The following is an 18,247-nucleotide window of genomic DNA, read 5'->3' on the forward strand; positions in this document are numbered from 1 at the left end:
ACAAGCCAATCGCAAGGTACCATCTCATTCGTCCAGCCTCGCCGAGATGTCCCAAAACGGTTTACTTATCACGCGCGGTTGTTTGGGGCGGTCGGGCATGGCCTACGTAGTACAACAGAAAATACCGCTCTCGAAGTTTCCCCGTGGCATCGCAGAGTTTGGGGGATTTCAGCAATGCCCAAACGCTAGCGTTTTCACAAGTCTGGAGACATGCCGCATTGGGGGTTGCTTTCTATGAACGAGCATGGTGGCCAGCAGGAGGCGTGCATGTTTGAGTTTAGCCCAGACTCCTGGTACTGTTGCAAAGAAGAACCGGGGAGAGATGCCAAGCGCTTGTTGACTAGCTCGTTTTGTGTGGTTCCGGAGAAGACGTTGTGTCTTCGTGGGAGTCAAACAGAATAAGATGACAAGATTAAATTACTGGCACGTGGAATGCCTCTCGGCGGTACGACAATGATGTTACATTTTCGAAAAGGTCTGCTGCAATGTCCTACCTGGTCATTGAACTGCGGGGATTCCCGATCTCGACATTCGGTCCGTTACTCCAGGTACATGGTCAATTTCGTCTCGCTCGGAGCCAAAGCCCCGGAGAAAGGGGGGACATCTTGCGCGCTTCTCGTCCCTTCTTTTCTTTTCTTCTTTTCTATTGTTTACTCTTCCTGGCGGCTGGATGGAAAGACCTTGGCGCAAATAGATGAGTGGACAGAATGTACAAGCTAGAACACACGCAAATTGCAAAGGAATATAAGCACTCCCACATAACGCTAACACGGTTACCCCCGAAGCGCCAACTCAACTTCCGTTATCCCTTCCCTTCGCTCCCTTTACTAATTACTATATTTTCTTTCATAAAGTGCCGCCTGAGGTTCATGAAAGCCACCCCTTCGGCTCCTCCTCCCCTTTCCTCCCCTTCAACCACCTTTCACAGGAGCTTACATGAGTTTCGCGACAGCGCAACAGCGACGCGGCCCTTGTAGCGAGTTTCGCGCCGACTGTGCTTGCCCTCCAAAGCCACCGATCCAGCCAGACCGCACTAAGCCCTCAACCTACCTGTCCCTGCCTGTCATCTGTATTAAAACTCTGATCACTAATCTACCCCCCCCTCTCTTTGCCTCTCCGTCAGGACCTCAAACAATGTCTCGCTCCCTTTGAGATGACATCTCCCCTTTTCTGAAAACGCCCAGACTCCTTGGAGGAAAAAGAAGAAGGGGTAGAAGGGGGGGGGGGGGCGGGGGCGCCAGGGCAGAAGCAGTAGACTAGCCACCTCGCAGCAAACAACGGCCCAGGTTAATGGAAAAATAGTAAATGCATGGATCCATAGATACGCGCCACCCGCAAGATATAAATCCATCGATGCTCTGACCTCACATTGCGAATCCGATATGTGCTATTAGAAGGGGGTTGTGCCCAGCTTACTATGACCGCAAGGGACTACCTTGAATATTATATTAAATATATATATACGTGTGTGTGTGTGTGTGTGTGTGTGTGTGTGTGCGCGTGTTAGACGTACGGAGCTACTCAAACTTGTTCAGATGTAAGCGGCGCTGCGCCTCCGCGCTGAGACCTAAACCAGAGATAACAACATCCTCGGGCCACCGTCACCATTAAATCACCAAAACCCAGGCCACGCATGCCGCATGAACTGTGAAAACTCAAGCCCTTTCACAAACACACACACAAAGGTCACCAGATGTTTTGGAGCTTTTACATACTCGGGATACCCGGGAGCAGCTAAAAGTAGCACGGAGGAAGCGACGTATCGGGAGGCGTATGCCATTGGTGAGTCTTTTGTGATTTCGTATTATTCCAAAACTTGTTGATTCGACTCGGACGCATTGTCCAGTACTATGATGTGGGGGTATCTCCTCCTCTCTCTTCTGCCTGATTTTGAAAAAAAAAAAAAAAAAAAAAATCCAAGATGTGAAACCAGTGCCGTGCAGGAGAAAATGTCCAGAAAAACATGAAATGTGGTTCCAATGTGGTTCCAAGAGTGTTCAAAAACCACAGACAATACCAGCGTCTCCCCACGGGTATATGCTAATCCATCAACAGCACAAACTAAGCAGTCATGTTGACGAGCGACACACGTCTCCTGCCTTCCTCAACCCCGACTCCATTACCATTAACACCAAGCCTCCCATTCCGGAGCACAGGATCTTCTGTACTACAGCCTCCTCAGCCTTCTGCGGCGGTCGTTACGCATGCTGCTGCTGGTTATACACGGGCTGCGGAGCCTCGACATACGACCCGCGACCGTCCGACGCCGATCCTGAGGGCCCGGCAGCTTGGCCGTTGCTCGTGGACCCCGTTGCGTGCGGCTGCACCGCCTCCTTTGTCCCCTGCTGCTGTCCTTGCTGCTGTTGCTGGGGGTCGTAGTAGTCGCTGTAGTAACCAGAATAGTGCGCGGGCTGAGGCTGCTGGATGCCTCCAGGGACGACGGGCTGCTGCGGCTGGGGCTGGCCGTAGAACTGTTGCTGCTGCATCTGCATCTGCATGAGCTGCTGAGGGGTGAACTGCTGGCCCGGGTAGTACATGGGCTGCTGGACGTAGATGTAGCGGACGGCACGGTCCGCGGAGTTGCGCTTATGCGTCTCAATGCAGGCGCGGACAAAGAGGGTGAAGTGGATGATGCTGGGCAAGGGTAACGACGAATGTTAGCCAAGGAAAGGGGCCTCACCCCTACGGGGAGATGGGAGAAAGTTAGAGACTTACAGCAGCAGAGCGGAGAAGGCGAGCAGGGCGTATGTGATGGACTGGTACTGGCCACTAATCATGAAGTTGTAGTAGCCGTAATAGTAGCTCGAGGGGGAGTAGCCGTAGTCGTCGTAGTCGGACAGGTACTCGGCGAGGTAGCCGGCGTTGAAGCCGTCGAGGATGACATTGACCAGGAACCCCAACCACAGGAGGAGGTGCAGAGCCACGTGGGCGCCGGGGTGGATGCTCTTGTGGCCGGTGCGGGCACAGATGGTGATGAACTCTGCGACCTGCCAGCAGATGGCGACGCCGGCGACGGGGATGACCCAGACGAGCTCGTAGGCGTAGCCGTCGCTGAGGGTCCAGCTGGCGGCCGAGAGGGCGACAAGGATGATGCTGAAGACGAGAGAGGCACTGCCGAGGACAATCTTGGTAATGTGCCATGCGCGGCCGACGGGAGGAGGACCTGCGGCAGGCACAGGAGTAGTGCCTGGAGCCACTGGCGCCATCGCGGGTGCCATGGCGGGCGCCGGTGGCTGCTGCTGCTGCTGTTGAGGCGGCTGAGCAGTCATTGTTACGCCCCAGGTATTCCCAAGGGATACGTGCTAGTAGGCTGAAAGAAGTCTGGCTGCGATTGCGACTGTCACGCTGAAGCTGTCGCGAGCAGTAGTAGTAGTCGTCAATGTTGAGGGCCAGGCAGCACGCAACGCCAAGAGCAGCGCCAAACTTGACGTGGAGGAAGAAACGAGTGACGATGGTGAGAGGGAGCAAAAGAGAGTGAAAAAAGAAAGAGTGAGTGGCAGTCAGGCAGCCGTGACCAAGATCAACGAACGAACGACGGCAGCAGCAGGCTCTGATCAGACGAGACCATCGGGGACCTGAGGAGCCAGGCCAGAGCAGAGCACAATGCATGCCCGCCCCATCGGTAAGGCTCGTTCAGCAGCAGCACTCAGCCCCCCTTTGCCGCCGCCGCTTCACGAGGCGGACCCCTGTGGTGCTGCTTTTTTCGGGCACAATCCATGGATGTGTTGGCGGACACGGACGCCCCCCATGTCGGCGCCGCTAGTTTGACAGAGCCTAGCCCAGGCACCAGTCGCGTCGTGGCGGGTCCGGCGCGGAACTAAAAGCAGTTCGCCTGTCATTTCAACACCCATCAGACCTGTCCACAATACGAGGTTGTATGTAGTGCGCGGGGCCGCTCGTTTTTGTTTCTCGGGCAGTGAAGTGAGTGTGTCCCTTCTAATTACACGAAAGACCGGCGGGGAGACTCTCCAACTGGACCGTCTTGACAATCCTGTCGTTGGGGAGAGGACTTCGAGGTGTCTCAGAGGGATGCCGCAGTCTATGTACTGCCCCAGACAATGCAGCCTCGCCAGGGGTATCCTGAGCTTAATCGGCCAAGGCCCTGATCCGGGGTGGGTCCGTCGCGAGCCGCCTTGAACTTCCCAAGGTTGTCTGTCTCTGTGCGAGTCTGTCAACACGTTGCGGAGCCCACAACGAGGCAATTTGTCAGGATGGCACTATACAATCCACGAAACCGCACCTCGATATATGCAAGGCAACAGTCTCTACGAGAACGAGACATGAAAACCAGGCCATCCTCGTTGATCGAACCCAGCCGCAGGATGATCAAGGTTGCGCCACCAAACCGGCATGGTAGTCTGCCCGTCTGACAGTGGCATCCCCGCGTGGCGGGCCTGGCGCCAATCACTCCAGCCCACGAGCTCAGCCTCCCGCCTGGGATTGCATCATTGATGGTCGCGTTGCCTGAGACGCCTTGTTTCTGGCTGGAATTTGCGAGCGCGTCTGGGCATCTTCACTTGTAGACGGGTCCTCGGAGAGAAACATGGCACAACCACGACAAGGCTGGGCACGTATGAATAATCGGCTCCGTCCCGGGCATCCGATATGACCATGCTCCAATGGACAGACAGCCTGATACTCGTCAACATGTGCAATCGCAGCATCACCAGACAACCCCATATCTTCTGAAACGCTTCAATGTCTTGCTAAAAAAGGTTAAAACTGTCTTGGGTACGTCCACAACATCTTGCTCTGATTGCCACTGCTCTATTCATCATCGAGGAAGCGACTCGCCACTTGTCCAAAGAAAGGAACCTCATATCTTATCGAGCCAAACATGTCCGCATTAGTCTTGATTCCTCACAGAAACTCTGCGCCAGCCAGGCAGTCTGCAGGGGCCAATATACACGTACCTGTCGAGCGTATCCGCATCTCTATACGCCTTGAGCGTGAGAAACGCCATAAGACCCAAGTCAGCCAGGAAGATGACCCAGCCGAGAAATGTCGAGAACGAGAAGATGAGGTGGAGGACAAAGACGGCCGTGAAGAGTAGACTCGATTGCCACGCATGGAACCTGTGCTCAAATTGTTAACGCTGGTCCTCGGCCTGGATTACTGCCAGTGAGAGACTTGTTGTTGCGGGGATACGAGCAAGCACAACTCCTGAACGGACAACGGACAAATGACGTACCGGACATAATCGCTCTTGCGCTCCAGAATCAGTAGTATGATTGCACCAATTGGCGGCAGCGCAAGATACGCCAGACACGCCTCGTAGTCTAACCGGATCCCGAGGCTCGTGTCAAACTCGGCAATGTGATCCGTGTATCCGCCATCACCTCCTCCTCCTCCAGAGCCCAGCCCTACACCGGCCTCGGCAGCCCCTGCACCCGGCGCAAAGGCCGAGCTCGACCACTGCCGTTGCGGCTGGGGATGCTGGAGCGGCGGCGGTGACGAGACGCCATTGTTGCCTGCCCGGCCGCCGGCTTGGTATTGGTACTGGTTCGGGGAGAACGGCCGGCGATTGCCGTTGTCGTAGGAAGCCCGCGGCGAGGTTGCGCCGCCCGTGGAGCCCTCTGGAGACCAGGGACGGTTGTGCTCGGGCGGGGAGGACTGGTATGGGGCGAAATCCATGGCCGCGGATGTGTGTTGAGCTTGCGCGCAATGTGGTCAAGCCCAGAGTCGTGTGTGCGTCTTGTTCGTGCAGTCGCAATCGAAGCACAACTGGGCTGGTCGGCAGAAGACCGTCTAGCTAGTACCACTCTCGAATAAGAACAGTCGAGCTTGGCGCGACGTCTTGCGGGTCGTCGCTACAGAGTGGTGTTCTTCCGTCACAATTGTACTTGAGTGGCCGTGTCGTGGTCGAGCTTCTCGCGATCGCCAACGGGAGCAAGCGAATGAATGAATGAATGAGCGCGCGACGTCAACCTGCCGAGTTGATGCTCCTGGTCTACCTGGAATGCGCAGCTGGACAGTTGAATGTCGCAGCAAAGGTCGGGCGGTTGGTGCCTGGTGACGAGTGTAGGTCGAAGATGACGTTGCAGGCGAGGAGCGGAAGGCAGCTCTCGAGCCGGGAGTAGGGGTGTTTGCGGGTGGGTTGGACGAGCAAGCTCCATGCATGTGCCCGAGTCGATGCCGCGCGTGCAGCCGTTTCCGACGACTGGAGTGGTGGGGCTCTGCTCGATCTCCCCCAAGGTCCCCCAAGGCTGCCACATTCCCCAGCCTGGGTAGGCGACTCTGGTAAGAGTTTAGTGTTACATAGTATAGAATATCATATCCGCAAACGTCATGACGATATGTGTTCTTGCTAGCCTACACCGGCACAAATGAATCCGCCTGAGTTCCAAGGTCACTCTTGCCTGCGAGATCGAATACTCCCGCGACAGTTAGGTCTCACTGCTGCAAATACACGGTTGAGGTCAATGGAACAACCCAGCTGCGTTGCATAAATTACAGGCCATCAACCACGAATATGATGCCATTTCTAGAACCCTCGAATACAATATCTGTACAGTGGTAGTGGTGCTTTACATCTTCGGCCAACGCCAGGCCTCTTTGCTCACGAACACATGATAGCCAGGGCAACGAGGACCGGGCGACTATTCCTTCTGGTCCTCGGCAGGCTCCGTCTTGCCGCCGTTCGCCTCCTCATCCATTTGCGTCCTTCTGCTCTCGAGCGCGAGCCACAGGCCCTTGCTGTGGCCTTCGAGGGCAGTTGTGAGACCCAGACCAGCAGTCTGCAGCATGTGCACAAGCTGCGCCCGCAGAGTATCCAGTCCGCCCTCAATGCCGCCCACCCACTTCACGCCAGCCGGGTCGAAGACCTTGCTCTCCACGCGGCCGCCGATAAGCAGGAGCTTCTGCAGAGCGCTCTGCGCGACCGGGTCGTAGTAGCCGGGGCTCTTCTTCCTGGTTGGGGCCGGGAAGTCCGGTGCTGACGGAGCCAGAATCTTGAGCACGGCCGCGAGATGGGCTGGGGACACCGCCGGGAAGGTGACGGCGGCGACAGGGCCGGAGAAAAGCGGCGCAATCTGGGCGTATGCGCTGTTGGGGTCCTTGGTGTTGGCCTTCTGGAGCGCGGCATATGCCGACGTCGACAGGTCGTGCGTGTAGGCATTGGACTCGCCCGCGTGCTTCTCTGCGTCAAAAAACTCGACAATCTTGAAGGCAACGTCGAACATGCGCGTCCGCAGTACCTGGATATCGATGTGATCCGACACGTTGACAGGGACGCGGCCATCGGCTCCGGCAACGGGAGGTGGGACCGCAGCCAGCGCTGCGCGCAACTCTCGCCGCAGGGCGGCCCACTCGTTTGCGGTGATGTTGTTGTGTTGGAAGAAGAGTATTAACGGCGTTGATCGCAGGAGCGAGGTGTATGTGCGCAGCATCTGCGACTTTCTGGTCTGTGCCGGCCGCGCACTGGGAGGCTGTGTGGGAGGGACGAAGCTGTCGGGTAGCTTCACGCCGGCCACGGGGACTGAGGCGGCGGCAGCATACTGGCGAGACTGAGACCTGGACAAATGTGTCAAGGCCGCGCGCGAGGCTGGTGCTGAACAACGAGCGGCGTTTTGGGCGTGTTGGAGCGCTCGGCCAGCACTGCTCCTAGCCGAGGAGCAGGCGATTCGTGCCGGCATGGCGGCTGTAGCAATGGTGCGAAACGGGATGGTGCCGGTAGAGCAGCTGACAAGGAGAGCGCCTGGCCTGCCGAGCGGTGATTGTTTTGGTTGCGGCGTCTGCAATGTGCCCAGGTGCAATGCCAGCTTCCCTCAAACAAGCAACCAGACCACCACGGATGCGAGCCTCGAAATTTCGTGATGGCTGCACTGCACCGCTGGTGGCAGGGACAGGCTGCGCTAATCCAGGATGGGCATAGAGAGGGCCACGTCCCGGGTAGGTTTAGCGTCGACAGAGCTCTGCTTTGTGCCGCGCCTGACCGCTCCAATTGGGACGCCCCGGACAGAGCCGTCCATGCCATGGGTGGTGGTCCACGCCAAGGGCCATTGTCGTCATGCCCGGCTCTTCTTATTCTGCTACCCCGCGACTGGACCCTGCAAGCAGAGCTGGCCCATGCCCCTCGTGCTCCTTCTGCAGCATGGCGAGCCTGGGCAGGCTGATTATGTCGGCCATCTGGACTTTGGGACCGAGGGTGCAACACTGGCCCTCCTTGCCATTTGCTGGTTCCTGATTGATTGAATGGATGCGGCGGGCCTTGCCGTCCTGAAGGATGTGCCATTGGCATCAAGGCGGCTGTGTGAAACGTGGTATCTCACTTGCGACATTCCTGTTGGGCTGCCCAGGCGTCGGGCTCGGCTGAAGTGCCAGCTCCACCAACTTTTCGATCTAGTCGCGAGATCTACGCTTTCTTAAAAACATCCTTGCCAACCACTTTCTGTGACTCACTAACACCAAGATCGTCCAACACACACACAACGGTGCGCTACTCCAGCAAGGACAATCAGCCAAGACCTTTTTGTCTCCGCCACCAAATCAACCTCCTCCAACACCAGACACCGACAAGCCTCGAAACAGCCTTCTCCCTTCAACCGGCCGGTGCTTGCCGTCTCTAACCACCCGCCGCCATGCCTGAGGCACCAAATTCGATATCGCAGCAGCTCGACCAGCCGGCGATTGTCGACATCCGGCAGCTACTGCAGCGGCTGTGGCCAGATCCGGAGAAGAGCAGGGTCACTGCCACCGAGATTGCAGACGCCCTCGCCCTCATCTTCACCAACCAGCTCAGCCCTGTCCAGACCGGCTCTCTCCTCACAGCCCTCCACTTCACCGGCTGGGACCGCCGCGCCGATGTCCTCGCCCAGGCCTCGGCCGCCATGCGCGCGCACTCGGCGCCGATAGACATTCCCGCCGTCCAGCAGGTCATCAGCAGCAAGGCAAGACCAGAAGGGCTCTACAATGGCGGTCTCGTAAGTTAAAACGGGCCCAAGATCAGATTGCCAACCTCACGGGAAGAATCCCCCCGGGAGCAAACTTCATCGCACTCTCTCTCTCTCTCTAACACGCGAATAAAAAACCGGACAAAGGTCGACATAGTAGGCACCGGCGGCGACTCGCACAACACCTTCAACATCTCGACGACTTCTTCGATCCTGGCCTCGTCGCTGCTCCTGCTCGCCAAGCACGGCAACCGCGCGTCGACGTCCAAATCGGGCTCCGCCGACCTGCTGATGAGCATGGAGCCACACCCGGCGCAGCTCTCGCGCATCAACCCGCGCACAATCTCGGCCGTGTACGCGGCGTCCAACTACGCGTTCCTCTTCGCCCCCGTGTTCCACCCGGGCATGCGGTTCGTCGCCCCGATCCGCAAGGAGCTCGGCTGGCGCACAATCTTCAACCTCCTGGGCCCGCTGAGCAACCCGATCCACGACGCCATCGAGGCGCGCATGCTGGGCGTCGCCCGCGACGACCTGGGCCCCGTCTTCGCCGAGGCGCTCCGCCTCCTGGGCAACACAAAGGGCCTCATCGTGTGCGGGAGGGAGCAGCTCGACGAGATCTCGTGCGCGGGGGAGACCCTGTGCTGGCAGCTCGTGCCCCGGGCCGACGGGGTCGTCGAGGTCGAGCACTTCCTCCTGTCCCCGGCCGACTTTGGCCTGTCGGCGCACCCCCTCAGCACGGTATCCCCCGGCAAGGAGCCCCACGAGAACGCAAAGATCCTCGAGAAGATCCTCAGGGGCGAGCTGCCGGACGACGACCCGATCCTCGAGTTCGTCCTGATGAACACGGCGGCCCTGTTCGTGGTGGCGGGAGTCTGCGAGGCCGACTCGAGTAGCATGGGTCCCGGGGACGACGGGCAGGTCATCAAGGAGAGAGGTCCTGGAAACGGCCGGTGGAAGGAAGGTGTGCGCAGGGCGCGCTGGGCCATCAAGTCTGGCGAGGCGTGGAGGCAGTGGAGCGCGTTCGCAAAGGTGACGAATGAGTTGTCACCATGAGTAGAAAAAGAGGTGTCTTCAGGAGATTGGAGAGATCCTCCATGATTGATCAAATGGATCACCAAAAAAGTTAAAATCGACTTAAAAGCCTTTCATGTGGACATATAGAAACTTCGAGTGGGATTCATGCACGTCGAGAGAGAGCTGGTTGTGAAGCTATGTGTCTGTGGCTTTTTCTCCTTTTACTAACTTCATACATGTAAATGCAAGACCCTTGTCGGTTTCCATCAACCAGTCCACGAATGCCGATCTCACATCTGCTGATCTATCTGGCCAGGACGCCTCGAACTGTGCCTTTGAGGATGGGTCTGCCCTCAATTGGCCGTTCGCCGATCCCCGTGTCGCTCCCACTGCCCTTCTCGAGCCAGCGAGCCAGAAGATCATTGCTCTCTTTGGGCTTCACCGAGTTGTCCCGCGTTCCAATGGTGATGTGGGCGACCTTGTTGACACACTTCCACTGCTCTGCGGGATCGACAAGGCGCACCACAACAGCCATGATCCGGTCGTCCCACACCACGCTCTCAAGCATGACCTCGCACTCGCCCATCTTGCCATCTACAGAGTCTGCACTTTTCTCCGCGTGGAGCGTCTTGTAGTGCTGCCAGAGCTCAGAGTGCTGATCCGCCGAGGCGCGATGCATGAGCGTCACGTGGAAAAGAGGCTGCACACGACGGGTCTGTTGCAGCTGACGGTACATCTTTTGTTCGTCGGGACCGGCACCCTTGAATGCCGTCTCGAGAGTGCTGGTGACGTCTTTGGCAGGGACGGAGACGGACATGTACTCGAGTGGCTTCGGCTTCTTGGATGTCTGCGCCTGCGGCTCATTCTTCTTGGCGCTGTTGTTCTTGTTGCTGCTGCGATCCGGGATCTTGTGTCGCAGCAAGGGGGTGTAATCCTCGATCGCCGCCTTGACGGCCTCGTCCATGTCTGCAGCACTGGGTAAATTCGGGACGAGCGCAGGATATCTCTTGTGCAGCTCGTTCACCACGATCTCGACATTGGAACGGCTGCCCTGAGCCGGGTCAAGGTCGATTATCATGTCGAATCCAGCGTCCGGCATCTGGTCCGGCTCACATGGCTGGAAGCGCGAGATGAAGTTCTCCATGATGCCTATGACTTTGCTCTCCTCGGACGCGGCTTGGATCGTCTGATGGTTGTCGCCGCGCTTGAGCACGCGCTCGCGTGTGACTCTTCGCACTTCGTCTATGTCACTGTGGGCAAAGTTGAGGGCGACAAGGCGGGCGTCTCCGTTCTGCTTCTTGACATCGGCGATAATCTGGTCCCGCTCGCGGCGTTCCGAGTTGTTGCGATCCGATATGACAACAGGGTGCTCCATGAGCTGCTTCATGAGCTGTGTCACCATCTGTGCCGGGCGGCCTTTGCCCTGGATATTGTCGTTCTGGACAATGCCCCAGCCGAATAGGTGTGTCAGGGCCATGCCGACTGTGGTCTTGCCACAGCCAATGGTCGCTATTGGCACTAGAACCACGTTATGTGTGACAAGCTTGCTCTCATCATCGTCCTCCATGTTCGCCGCATCGGCACCCTTGATGTTCTTCTCCCGGAGAAAGTCGTCTCTGAGCTTGATGATGCCATGGTTCTGGTTGTACAGCTTGCCGAGCTCTGGGCTCTGGGCAAGAACTTTCCGCGCGTACCGCAGGTACTCCTCGGTGATCTTGATGTGCTTCTTATACTTGGGAGGCTTGCCGGCAATCAAGGCCTTTGTGCATTCTCGCCACTGTCGATACATCAAGTAGGGCTCTTCGAACTTGTACTTGAAGAACCAGTCGGCGAATGGGATCCTTTCCGGATCAGGAGACATCCTGCAGCGGATGACAAAGCCTTCGACGTCCCGGCCATCATGTGCGCCTGATTCTGCAACACCATCGAGGAACTTCTGCACGGATTCTGTATCCGGGTATGTGAGCAGGCCAACCTTGCGGAACCCCCATTCGTCCGCAAAGCCCTGCACCAAGTCGCTCGGGTACGTCACGAACTCTGGAACATTGACGTTGATGCCGTGCAGATAGAGGCCAGCTCTGTCGGGACCGTAGGCCAGGATATGCTCCTCGAACTCGTCATCACACAGCTCGGCCACGGCCGTGACATTGCGTTTTCTGAGATGGCGGGCAAACTCTTCCCTCGTCTTGCCGATGGTGGCGAGCTGCTTGTCGATCCACCTGTCACCAGCGCCGGCGTGGCTGACGTCGATGTCTGTGCGGTCACCTGTCGAGTGCTTGCTGCATACTAGCAAGGTGCCGTCTTCGAGGCCGCTGATGAAGATGATGCAGCCGTTCTCCTTGAGCGTGAGCTCGTAAGGGCCCTGGGTCTTCCTGTGGATGTTTTCCCATTTGGTCTCGGAGACCTCGTTGACGTTGAAGAACTTGTCGTAGCCACGGACAGCAATCTCAGCCTCACCGCGGCGGTTCCTTGTGGTGAAGAGACCTCGCGCGTACGTGGGCAGGTCTGGCCGCTTGTAGTCCCAGTCCTGCAATCTCCAAGAGTCTACAGAAATGCCGTCGGGCGAGCCCTGGATCTTAAATGTCGTCTTCTTGGCCTTGATGCCCTTCTTGGATTTGGTTTTGGGATCCGCAAGATTGCGCACAAGCTCGGCAATCTCCTGCGGATCCTGCTCTTTGAAGGGAACCCTGAGGATCGCCATGTCTGGCAAGGCCGGCGAGACAGAGGCGGGTGACTTGTTCAATGTTGCGGTGGTGAATGCTGCGGGCACACTTCTTGATCTCAGACGCGGCACCGGTGGTAACCAGGGAAGTCGAGACAAGTGACGTCTGTGGTGGTGACCTGCGGTGGTTGTGGCAGGTCCGTTGATCAACGTGTATCTGTGATGAAGGGAGAGAATGTGGGACAGCTGCACAAGACGAGCGGTGCGAGGGTACTTGTACAGAAGAGTGTCTGAGGCAGGAAGGGCTCTGAACAGGCAAAGAGGTCTCGTGAAGCCCATGTGCCCCGTCGATGCCCAGGCAAGGTGGAGTTCTGTCAACTGGTAGTGCTCATGGTAGCGCGGCTGTGGACGCAGATGCTGGTGGTTCGTGTGTGCTACAGAGGCAGCCTCAAACGGGGCTATGCCGCCCTGCTATTCCAGACAGACGCCCAGTGGGCAGCTTGCCCGTCTGAGTCACCCAGGCTGAGCTTGGCCGGCCGTGTCACAAACGTTGTTGAATCCTGGCCCAGGCTAGGCAGAACCACTTCCCCCATGCATACAGACCCCTAGCTCTATAGCGTCCAGGGTCTCGGTCAAATCAATGGGCGTCACTTGCGTAGCCAGCAATCATCATTGTGATTCAACATCTCGAGAGTACTGTCGTGTGGGGTCATTGCATCTCGTGCTCACCTCACAGCTGGGCAGCCCTAGCAGAGGCAACTTCCAAGGGTGGGCTGAGGTCCCACTGCCGGTACGTCTGGTGGACCCCTTGCTGGCCGAGCCCTGCAAAAATTTTGGAGGGGTAGCACGACCATGGATTGCATCACAGGCTCGTCGTTGCTTGGTGGGGTCATGGGCAACAATTTGAAGCCGGTGCAGATCAGAAGCTCCGTGTGCTGCTTGCTTGGTCCAGTACTTCCCAGGCCACTCGTGTACCTGGCTCTTTGGCATCTCGATTACACATTTCGATTGCATATCATCCTCAACGAGGCAACCGTCTAGAGAACAAAGCTGGTGTATCGTGCGCTCCGGTGTCAAGCTCCAAAGATGACGGCCAACCCTTTCCTCCTGGCTGCAGACAACCCGGCGGCGCTCCTGCCGCTGCTGCGCGAGAATCCAGCACTGGCCTCAGCTCAGGATGACCACGGATACTCCCTTGTCCATGCTGCCGCTAGCTACAACCATCTTGACCTCCTACGTGCCTTGATCCGCCAGTTCAATGTCGATGTGGACCTGCGCGATGAGGACCAGGAGACAGCCCTCTTTGTGGTAGAGACCGTAGAGGCAGCCAAGCTTCTTGTCGAAGAGCTTGCAGCGGATCTGACGGCGACAGGCACCGAAGGTCGCACTGCTAGGGAAAAGATTGCGGAAGAGGGAGAGTTCCCCGAGGTCGCCGAGTATCTCCAGTCGAAGGAGTCGTCCCTTCCTGCCGAAAGTCTCAACGGCATCCACCCTGCAGTTCCGGCTAGCAGCGAGGCTGACACTACTGCTGCGTTGCCCAACGGCATGCGAGTGTCCATGGGCACCATAGAGCCTGGCGACGAAGAAGCAGAGGTCGACCCAGTACTTCGCCGGAGGATAGAGGAGCTTGCAGAACGGGAGGATTTCCATACTGAGGCTGGACAAGCAGAGCTGCGCAGACTAGTAGAGGACGCCATTGGAGCTGGCGACTATTCGGATCGCAACGTCAGGTCCAGACAGGAATAAGGGTGGTTAATATCAACATTCTCAGATGGTCTTCAGGAATGTCCGTGGATATCCCAGAGAAAGTACTCCCCAGGAGCATTCGGCGGTCGCATGAGCGTACATTCCGATGCTTCACCGATGGTGCCTTTGGCGAAGGCCGTAGTACTGAGGGCGAACCACTGCTTGGGCGTCACAGCAAGAACAATCTCAGCCAGCAAGCGCTGCGTCCACGACGAAGGCATGAATCCCTCCCAGGTCAGCTTGCACAAGGCCTCTTCGCGAATCTCCTCGACATGACCCGGGGGCGTGTATGTTGAGATGTACTGATCTACATTGTCACCTGCAGCCACGCGGGGACTCTGAAGACGTATCAAAGACAGCCACTCATATATGTCGACGCTGTATTCATCGAATTCGAGATGCCCAAGGTCATTGAGGGCTGTGTGTGGCATCGCCAATCTTGGTGTCAATGTCCTGAGATCCTTGGAAAGGCCCGGCGCGGATGTGTACTTGACCGGAAAGTGCTTTTGAAGAGGGTCGGATGACGGAACTGGTGCATTGTTTAGTACGTGCAGCGACCAGTATCTTATGGGACTCTTATTACCTTCGGAAATATTGCGGAAGAGCCAGGTGACTGGCTTGTTGAGTACATTGTGGCAAGCTGAAAGAAGCCTCTCGAAACCCTTCTTGCCGTGAAGCATCGAGGGATGCCTGAGGTCGTATTCCACGACTAGTATTAGGCCAACAGTTAGTTGAGGTAGAATCAGATGTACAAAGGAAAGAGCACTTACTCCATCTGGGCTTGATGCCCCGTTTGCCTTTAACGCCGTATGGTTTGCCAATGAGTCCGGCTCGCTCATACGTCTCCTTGGCGAGATATAGTGATAGTGTGCCTGCAGGCTGTGAATATGAGGGCTCCCTTTGCCATTGGAGCAAGACCTTTACTGACCATCTTTGAGTGTGAACACATCATCCGCGTCCAACCTGCCGGCCGACAACATGATCACGTTTCCTTAACAGCAAGTCTTGTTAGCACAGGTTTTGTTGCTGGTCTGTGACGTTGATACTAACCAAGCTTAATGTACTCCGTAAAGAAGTCGCCCTCTAAAACCTGACCAAGCTTCATAATCACGCGGTGGTACGTAGGCGTCAACAGCTGTGCTGCCTCAAGCCTGTCTTTCACAGCCTCTGCCACGCCCTGCGGCAGCACGAGATCCACCTATAAGAACAATTAGCGCTCCGTCCCGACTGTGATCGAGAAATGAAAGCAACAGAGGCCTTCTTTTGAACATGCCTTGTGCACAAAGTCTTGTGCGAGGAAGGAGGACCATGGCTTCCCCTTTGCCGGCAGCTGTTTAGGATCCGGGTGACCCATCGTGCCGTACGTAACGAAGCATTTCGGCGAGTGATAAATGCTGGGTGCCGTGAATGAAAGCATCTGTGCCGTCTTCGGGTAGTGGGATGCCCACTTCAGGTCTCAAGCCTAGGATCTGTTGCAGAGGTGACTCGACAAACACCGCGGGGAGCCACCAGCCAGGAACTCGAGCGCTCTGACAAGATGAACGACCTGAGAGATCAACCAGTTCGCGCTGCCTTCATGTGTTGTCGTGCGGGTTGTTAGCATGCGCCTGGACCGGATCCACCATGGCAGAATTGAATCGTGGACGGCGGGCACCACCCACAAAATTGGATGCGGAGCCTGGGATCAGACATCCCACTTAACAACACCAGACACTCATGCACCGAAAAGTTTCTAGAAGGTCATCACACCACAACAAGGCCGGGATTTCGACGCTCATTGTGGCCTTTACGGCATGTACCCGGTCTAGTTTGTCGATTCCCTCTTTTTTGACCACATTTTTCCTCTGATTTCTCAACCTTTCCGAAGTCTTTGAGACCGAAATACACCGTGAACCTGCATCTGGTTTAATATGGAGTACCTGGTTCGCTTCTCACAATGGCATGAGACCTTCCGTCTCGCCGAGCTGCAAGCACTTGCCCAGGTCGCGGGCATCGAGATGCAGGTGCTGTCATACAGTGATGAGGTGAGCCGCGTGAGCTTCGCATGGCCAACTCGACATTAGCTTACCAGTTCTCAGTCTCCCTTTTGCCTGGTCAAGCTGCCTTCAGAGGATGCAGCTCGAACGATACTGCAGAGATCCATTCTGGCGCAGAGCATCCATGAGCACTGGGGCACGGCGGACACTTATGACGAGCTTCATGCAATTGTTAAGCGAGAGACCTCACACCTATGGCCTCGGTACCACGACGTGTCTTTCAAGATCAACATTGACACCTTCTATGGAGCCCGCAGCGCCAAGAAGAAGCTCGAGCTCATCAACTCATTCTCATACTTGCCCCTAGAGGGACGGATCCTTCTCAGTTCGCCGGACCAGGAATTCACCATCTTTGAGCAGTGGGAATTCGGTGCGGTGCCAAAGAATTTGCCCAACCCTATCAAGGTCCATTTCGGCAGGCTCATAGGAACAGGTGTTCGAGAGCTGGTCCGCAAGTATGACTTGAAGAAACGAGGCTATATCAGTACAACATCTATGGACTCGGAGCTCGCGCTCATCACTGCCAATATCGCCTGTGCTGCCCCTGGTAAGCTGTTCTACGATCCATTCGTGGGAACCGGCAGCTTCCCAATTGCATGCGCCCATTTTGGGGCGTTGGGATTCGGGTCGGATATCGATGGGCGCAGCGTCCGTGGAGAAGGTGGCAATAAGAGTCTGAAAGGCAACTTCGCTCAGTACGGCCTGGAGAATTGCCTTGGGGACGTCTTTGTTTGCGACTTGACAAACACGCCAGTGCGCAGAATGCGATTTCTCGACGGCATTGTGTGCGATCCTCCGTACGGGGTTCGCGAGGGCTTGAGAGTATTGGGTTGCAGAGACCCGGAGAAAGACGCCTGGGTGGTGGAGAAGGGGAAGCAGTCATACAAGTGAGTGCAAAGGACCAGTTCTGGAGACGAGGCTATTCTGACAAGGCTTTCTGCCCAAGATTGGCCAACTTTGTGCCACCGAAGAAGCCATACAGCTTCGTGGCTATGCTCGACGACATTCTCAACTTTGCCACGGACACACTGGTAGACGGTGGCCGCCTATCGTTCTGGATGCCGACAGCCAACGATGAAGAGCAAGACATACCGGTGCCAACACACCCGAGTCTTGAGGTGGTTGTCGTCTGCGTCCAGGCATTCAACAAGTGCAAGTCCCTCCCTGCTAATATCTAACACACATGGATAATGCTAATTTCGCCGGTGCACAGGGTCTCGAAGGCTCATCACATACCGTCGCATCCCTGATGCCGAGGTCGACCAAGTCGCCCTTGCAGCGAGAACACAAGCGCTGGTAAATGGATACACTGCCGACGACCTCAACCCTTTTCGGCGCAACTACTTCCGCGGGTTCCGCCCAGAAGAGGGAGTCACTGCCGCCGGTGAGGTTACGAACACCAGCGCCCTGCCACGTACAGACTGAGGCAGAAAAAGTATGTGTGGTCATGACCAAACCAAAGGCGCCTGACTCGACAAAGAGCAGCTGGCAACGTAAGCATGCATCCAACACGGGCTGCATATCCGGCCGGCTATCCATGACGGCCTCTTAGTCCCAGGCATCGTCAGAGTCGTCCTTTCGATGCTGGTAGAGCACACTGCGTCAATCGAAGTAATACGTGGTGGTCTCTCCTCTAAGCGGGCCAGTATATGCACAAACCTCAAAACCCTGTGCTGTCTGACAGGAATGCACTGCTTCGTAGAAGTTGGGTTGCGGGAAACTTTATCGAGTCATGACAGGCTCAGTTGACGGAGACGAATGCGCAGAAGCTTCAGTCAGCTTTCCCAAGCCTGTGGGACGCGGCATGCCGCGCAGAGAAAAAAGAAAACTCCCTGCAAAGCACCCTGACGCAGTCCTTACGCCCTCCTGCACAAACCTGCATGATGGAATCTTTTCTT

At 56.6% G+C, this 18,247-nt stretch overlaps 9 protein-coding genes across 9 annotated transcripts; 4 read left to right on the top strand and 5 right to left on the bottom strand.

Annotated features, from left to right (window-relative positions):
* The first annotated feature begins 807 nt into the window (after nucleotides 1–807).
* Nucleotides 808–1,194, top strand: B0I36DRAFT_308955 (uncharacterized protein). The gene has a single exon (XM_046152068.1). The coding sequence runs from the start codon at nucleotides 937–939 to the stop codon at nucleotides 1,150–1,152; it is 216 nt and encodes a 71-aa protein (XP_046017657.1). The 5' UTR covers nucleotides 808–936; the 3' UTR covers nucleotides 1,153–1,194.
* Nucleotides 1,195–2,198: 1,004 nt separating this feature from the next.
* B0I36DRAFT_357011 (uncharacterized protein) lies at nucleotides 2,199–3,269 on the bottom strand (the record flags this gene model as incomplete). Its single annotated transcript, XM_046157733.1, has 2 exons — nucleotides 2,199–2,634; nucleotides 2,716–3,269. The coding sequence occupies 2 exons, from the start codon at nucleotides 3,267–3,269 to the stop codon at nucleotides 2,199–2,201; spliced, it is 990 nt and encodes a 329-aa protein (XP_046017658.1).
* Nucleotides 3,270–4,763: 1,494 nt separating this feature from the next.
* On the bottom strand, nucleotides 4,764–5,732 carry B0I36DRAFT_372 (uncharacterized protein). The gene is made up of 2 exons (XM_046160069.1): nucleotides 5,192–5,732; nucleotides 4,764–5,075 (listed from the first exon to the last, which is right to left on the bottom strand). Exons 1-2 carry the CDS (start codon nucleotides 5,632–5,634, stop codon nucleotides 4,847–4,849), a joined length of 672 nt encoding a protein of 223 aa, XP_046017659.1. The 5' UTR covers nucleotides 5,635–5,732; the 3' UTR covers nucleotides 4,764–4,846.
* A 687-nt stretch (nucleotides 5,733–6,419) lies between these two features.
* Nucleotides 6,420–7,834, bottom strand: B0I36DRAFT_308960 (uncharacterized protein). Its single transcript, XM_046152069.1, has one exon. It carries the CDS (start codon nucleotides 7,632–7,634, stop codon nucleotides 6,600–6,602), a length of 1,035 nt encoding a protein of 344 aa, XP_046017660.1. The 5' UTR covers nucleotides 7,635–7,834; the 3' UTR covers nucleotides 6,420–6,599.
* Nucleotides 7,835–8,579: 745 nt separating this feature from the next.
* B0I36DRAFT_370689 (glycosyl transferase) lies at nucleotides 8,580–9,944 on the top strand (the record flags this gene model as incomplete). The annotated part of the gene is made up of 2 exons (XM_046159934.1): nucleotides 8,580–8,921; nucleotides 9,039–9,944. 2 exons carry the CDS (start codon nucleotides 8,580–8,582, stop codon nucleotides 9,942–9,944), a joined length of 1,248 nt encoding a protein of 415 aa, XP_046017661.1.
* A 141-nt stretch (nucleotides 9,945–10,085) lies between these two features.
* Nucleotides 10,086–12,994, bottom strand: B0I36DRAFT_308963 (tRNA ligase-like protein). The gene has a single exon (XM_046152070.1). The coding sequence runs from the start codon at nucleotides 12,904–12,906 to the stop codon at nucleotides 10,210–10,212; it is 2,697 nt and encodes an 898-aa protein (XP_046017662.1). The 5' UTR covers nucleotides 12,907–12,994; the 3' UTR covers nucleotides 10,086–10,209.
* A 659-nt stretch (nucleotides 12,995–13,653) lies between these two features.
* B0I36DRAFT_357016 (uncharacterized protein) lies at nucleotides 13,654–14,313 on the top strand (the record flags this gene model as incomplete). The annotated part of the gene is made up of 1 exon (XM_046157734.1): nucleotides 13,654–14,313. One exon carries the CDS (start codon nucleotides 13,654–13,656, stop codon nucleotides 14,311–14,313), a length of 660 nt encoding a protein of 219 aa, XP_046017663.1.
* Nucleotides 14,314–14,345: 32 nt separating this feature from the next.
* B0I36DRAFT_234675 (ribonuclease P 40kDa subunit) lies at nucleotides 14,346–15,730 on the bottom strand (the record flags this gene model as incomplete). The annotated part of the gene is made up of 6 exons (XM_046149337.1): nucleotides 14,346–14,842; nucleotides 14,897–15,022; nucleotides 15,084–15,185; nucleotides 15,242–15,304; nucleotides 15,364–15,511; nucleotides 15,596–15,730. The coding sequence occupies 6 exons, from the start codon at nucleotides 15,728–15,730 to the stop codon at nucleotides 14,346–14,348; spliced, it is 1,071 nt and encodes a 356-aa protein (XP_046017664.1).
* A 294-nt stretch (nucleotides 15,731–16,024) lies between these two features.
* Nucleotides 16,025–18,078, top strand: B0I36DRAFT_429 (S-adenosyl-L-methionine-dependent methyltransferase). Its single transcript, XM_046162479.1, has 4 exons — nucleotides 16,025–16,337; nucleotides 16,392–17,236; nucleotides 17,296–17,501; nucleotides 17,563–18,078. Exons 1-4 carry the CDS (start codon nucleotides 16,224–16,226, stop codon nucleotides 17,772–17,774), a joined length of 1,377 nt encoding a protein of 458 aa, XP_046017665.1. The 5' UTR covers nucleotides 16,025–16,223; the 3' UTR covers nucleotides 17,775–18,078.
* Nucleotides 18,079–18,247: the final 169 nt, after the last annotated feature.

This window comes from Microdochium trichocladiopsis (genome assembly GCF_020744255.1).
Source record: "Microdochium trichocladiopsis strain MPI-CAGE-CH-0230 chromosome Unknown B0I36scaffold_1, whole genome shotgun sequence".
Classification (NCBI taxonomy): domain Eukaryota; kingdom Fungi; phylum Ascomycota; class Sordariomycetes; order Xylariales; family Microdochiaceae; genus Microdochium; species Microdochium trichocladiopsis.

Coding starts and splice junctions, on each gene's coding strand:
- B0I36DRAFT_308963 (XM_046152070.1), bottom strand. CDS start 12,906: ATGGGCTTCACGAGACCTCTTTGCCTGTTCAGAGCCCTTCCTGCCTCA.
- B0I36DRAFT_372 (XM_046160069.1), bottom strand. CDS start 5,634: ATGGATTTCGCCCCATACCAGTCCTCCCCGCCCGAGCACAACCGTCCC. Junction 5,076..5,191: donor CGCAAGAGCGATTATGTCCG/GTACGTCATTTG, acceptor ATTTGAGCACAG/GTTCCATGCGTGGCAATCGA.
- B0I36DRAFT_308955 (XM_046152068.1), top strand. CDS start 937: ATGAGTTTCGCGACAGCGCAACAGCGACGCGGCCCTTGTAGCGAGTTT.
- B0I36DRAFT_429 (XM_046162479.1), top strand. CDS start 16,224: ATGGAGTACCTGGTTCGCTTCTCACAATGGCATGAGACCTTCCGTCTC. Junction 16,338..16,391: donor TGCTGTCATACAGTGATGAG/GTGAGCCGCGTG, acceptor ACCAGTTCTCAG/TCTCCCTTTTGCCTGGTCAA. Junction 17,237..17,295: donor AAGGGGAAGCAGTCATACAA/GTGAGTGCAAAG, acceptor TTTCTGCCCAAG/ATTGGCCAACTTTGTGCCAC.
- B0I36DRAFT_308960 (XM_046152069.1), bottom strand. CDS start 7,634: ATGCCGGCACGAATCGCCTGCTCCTCGGCTAGGAGCAGTGCTGGCCGA.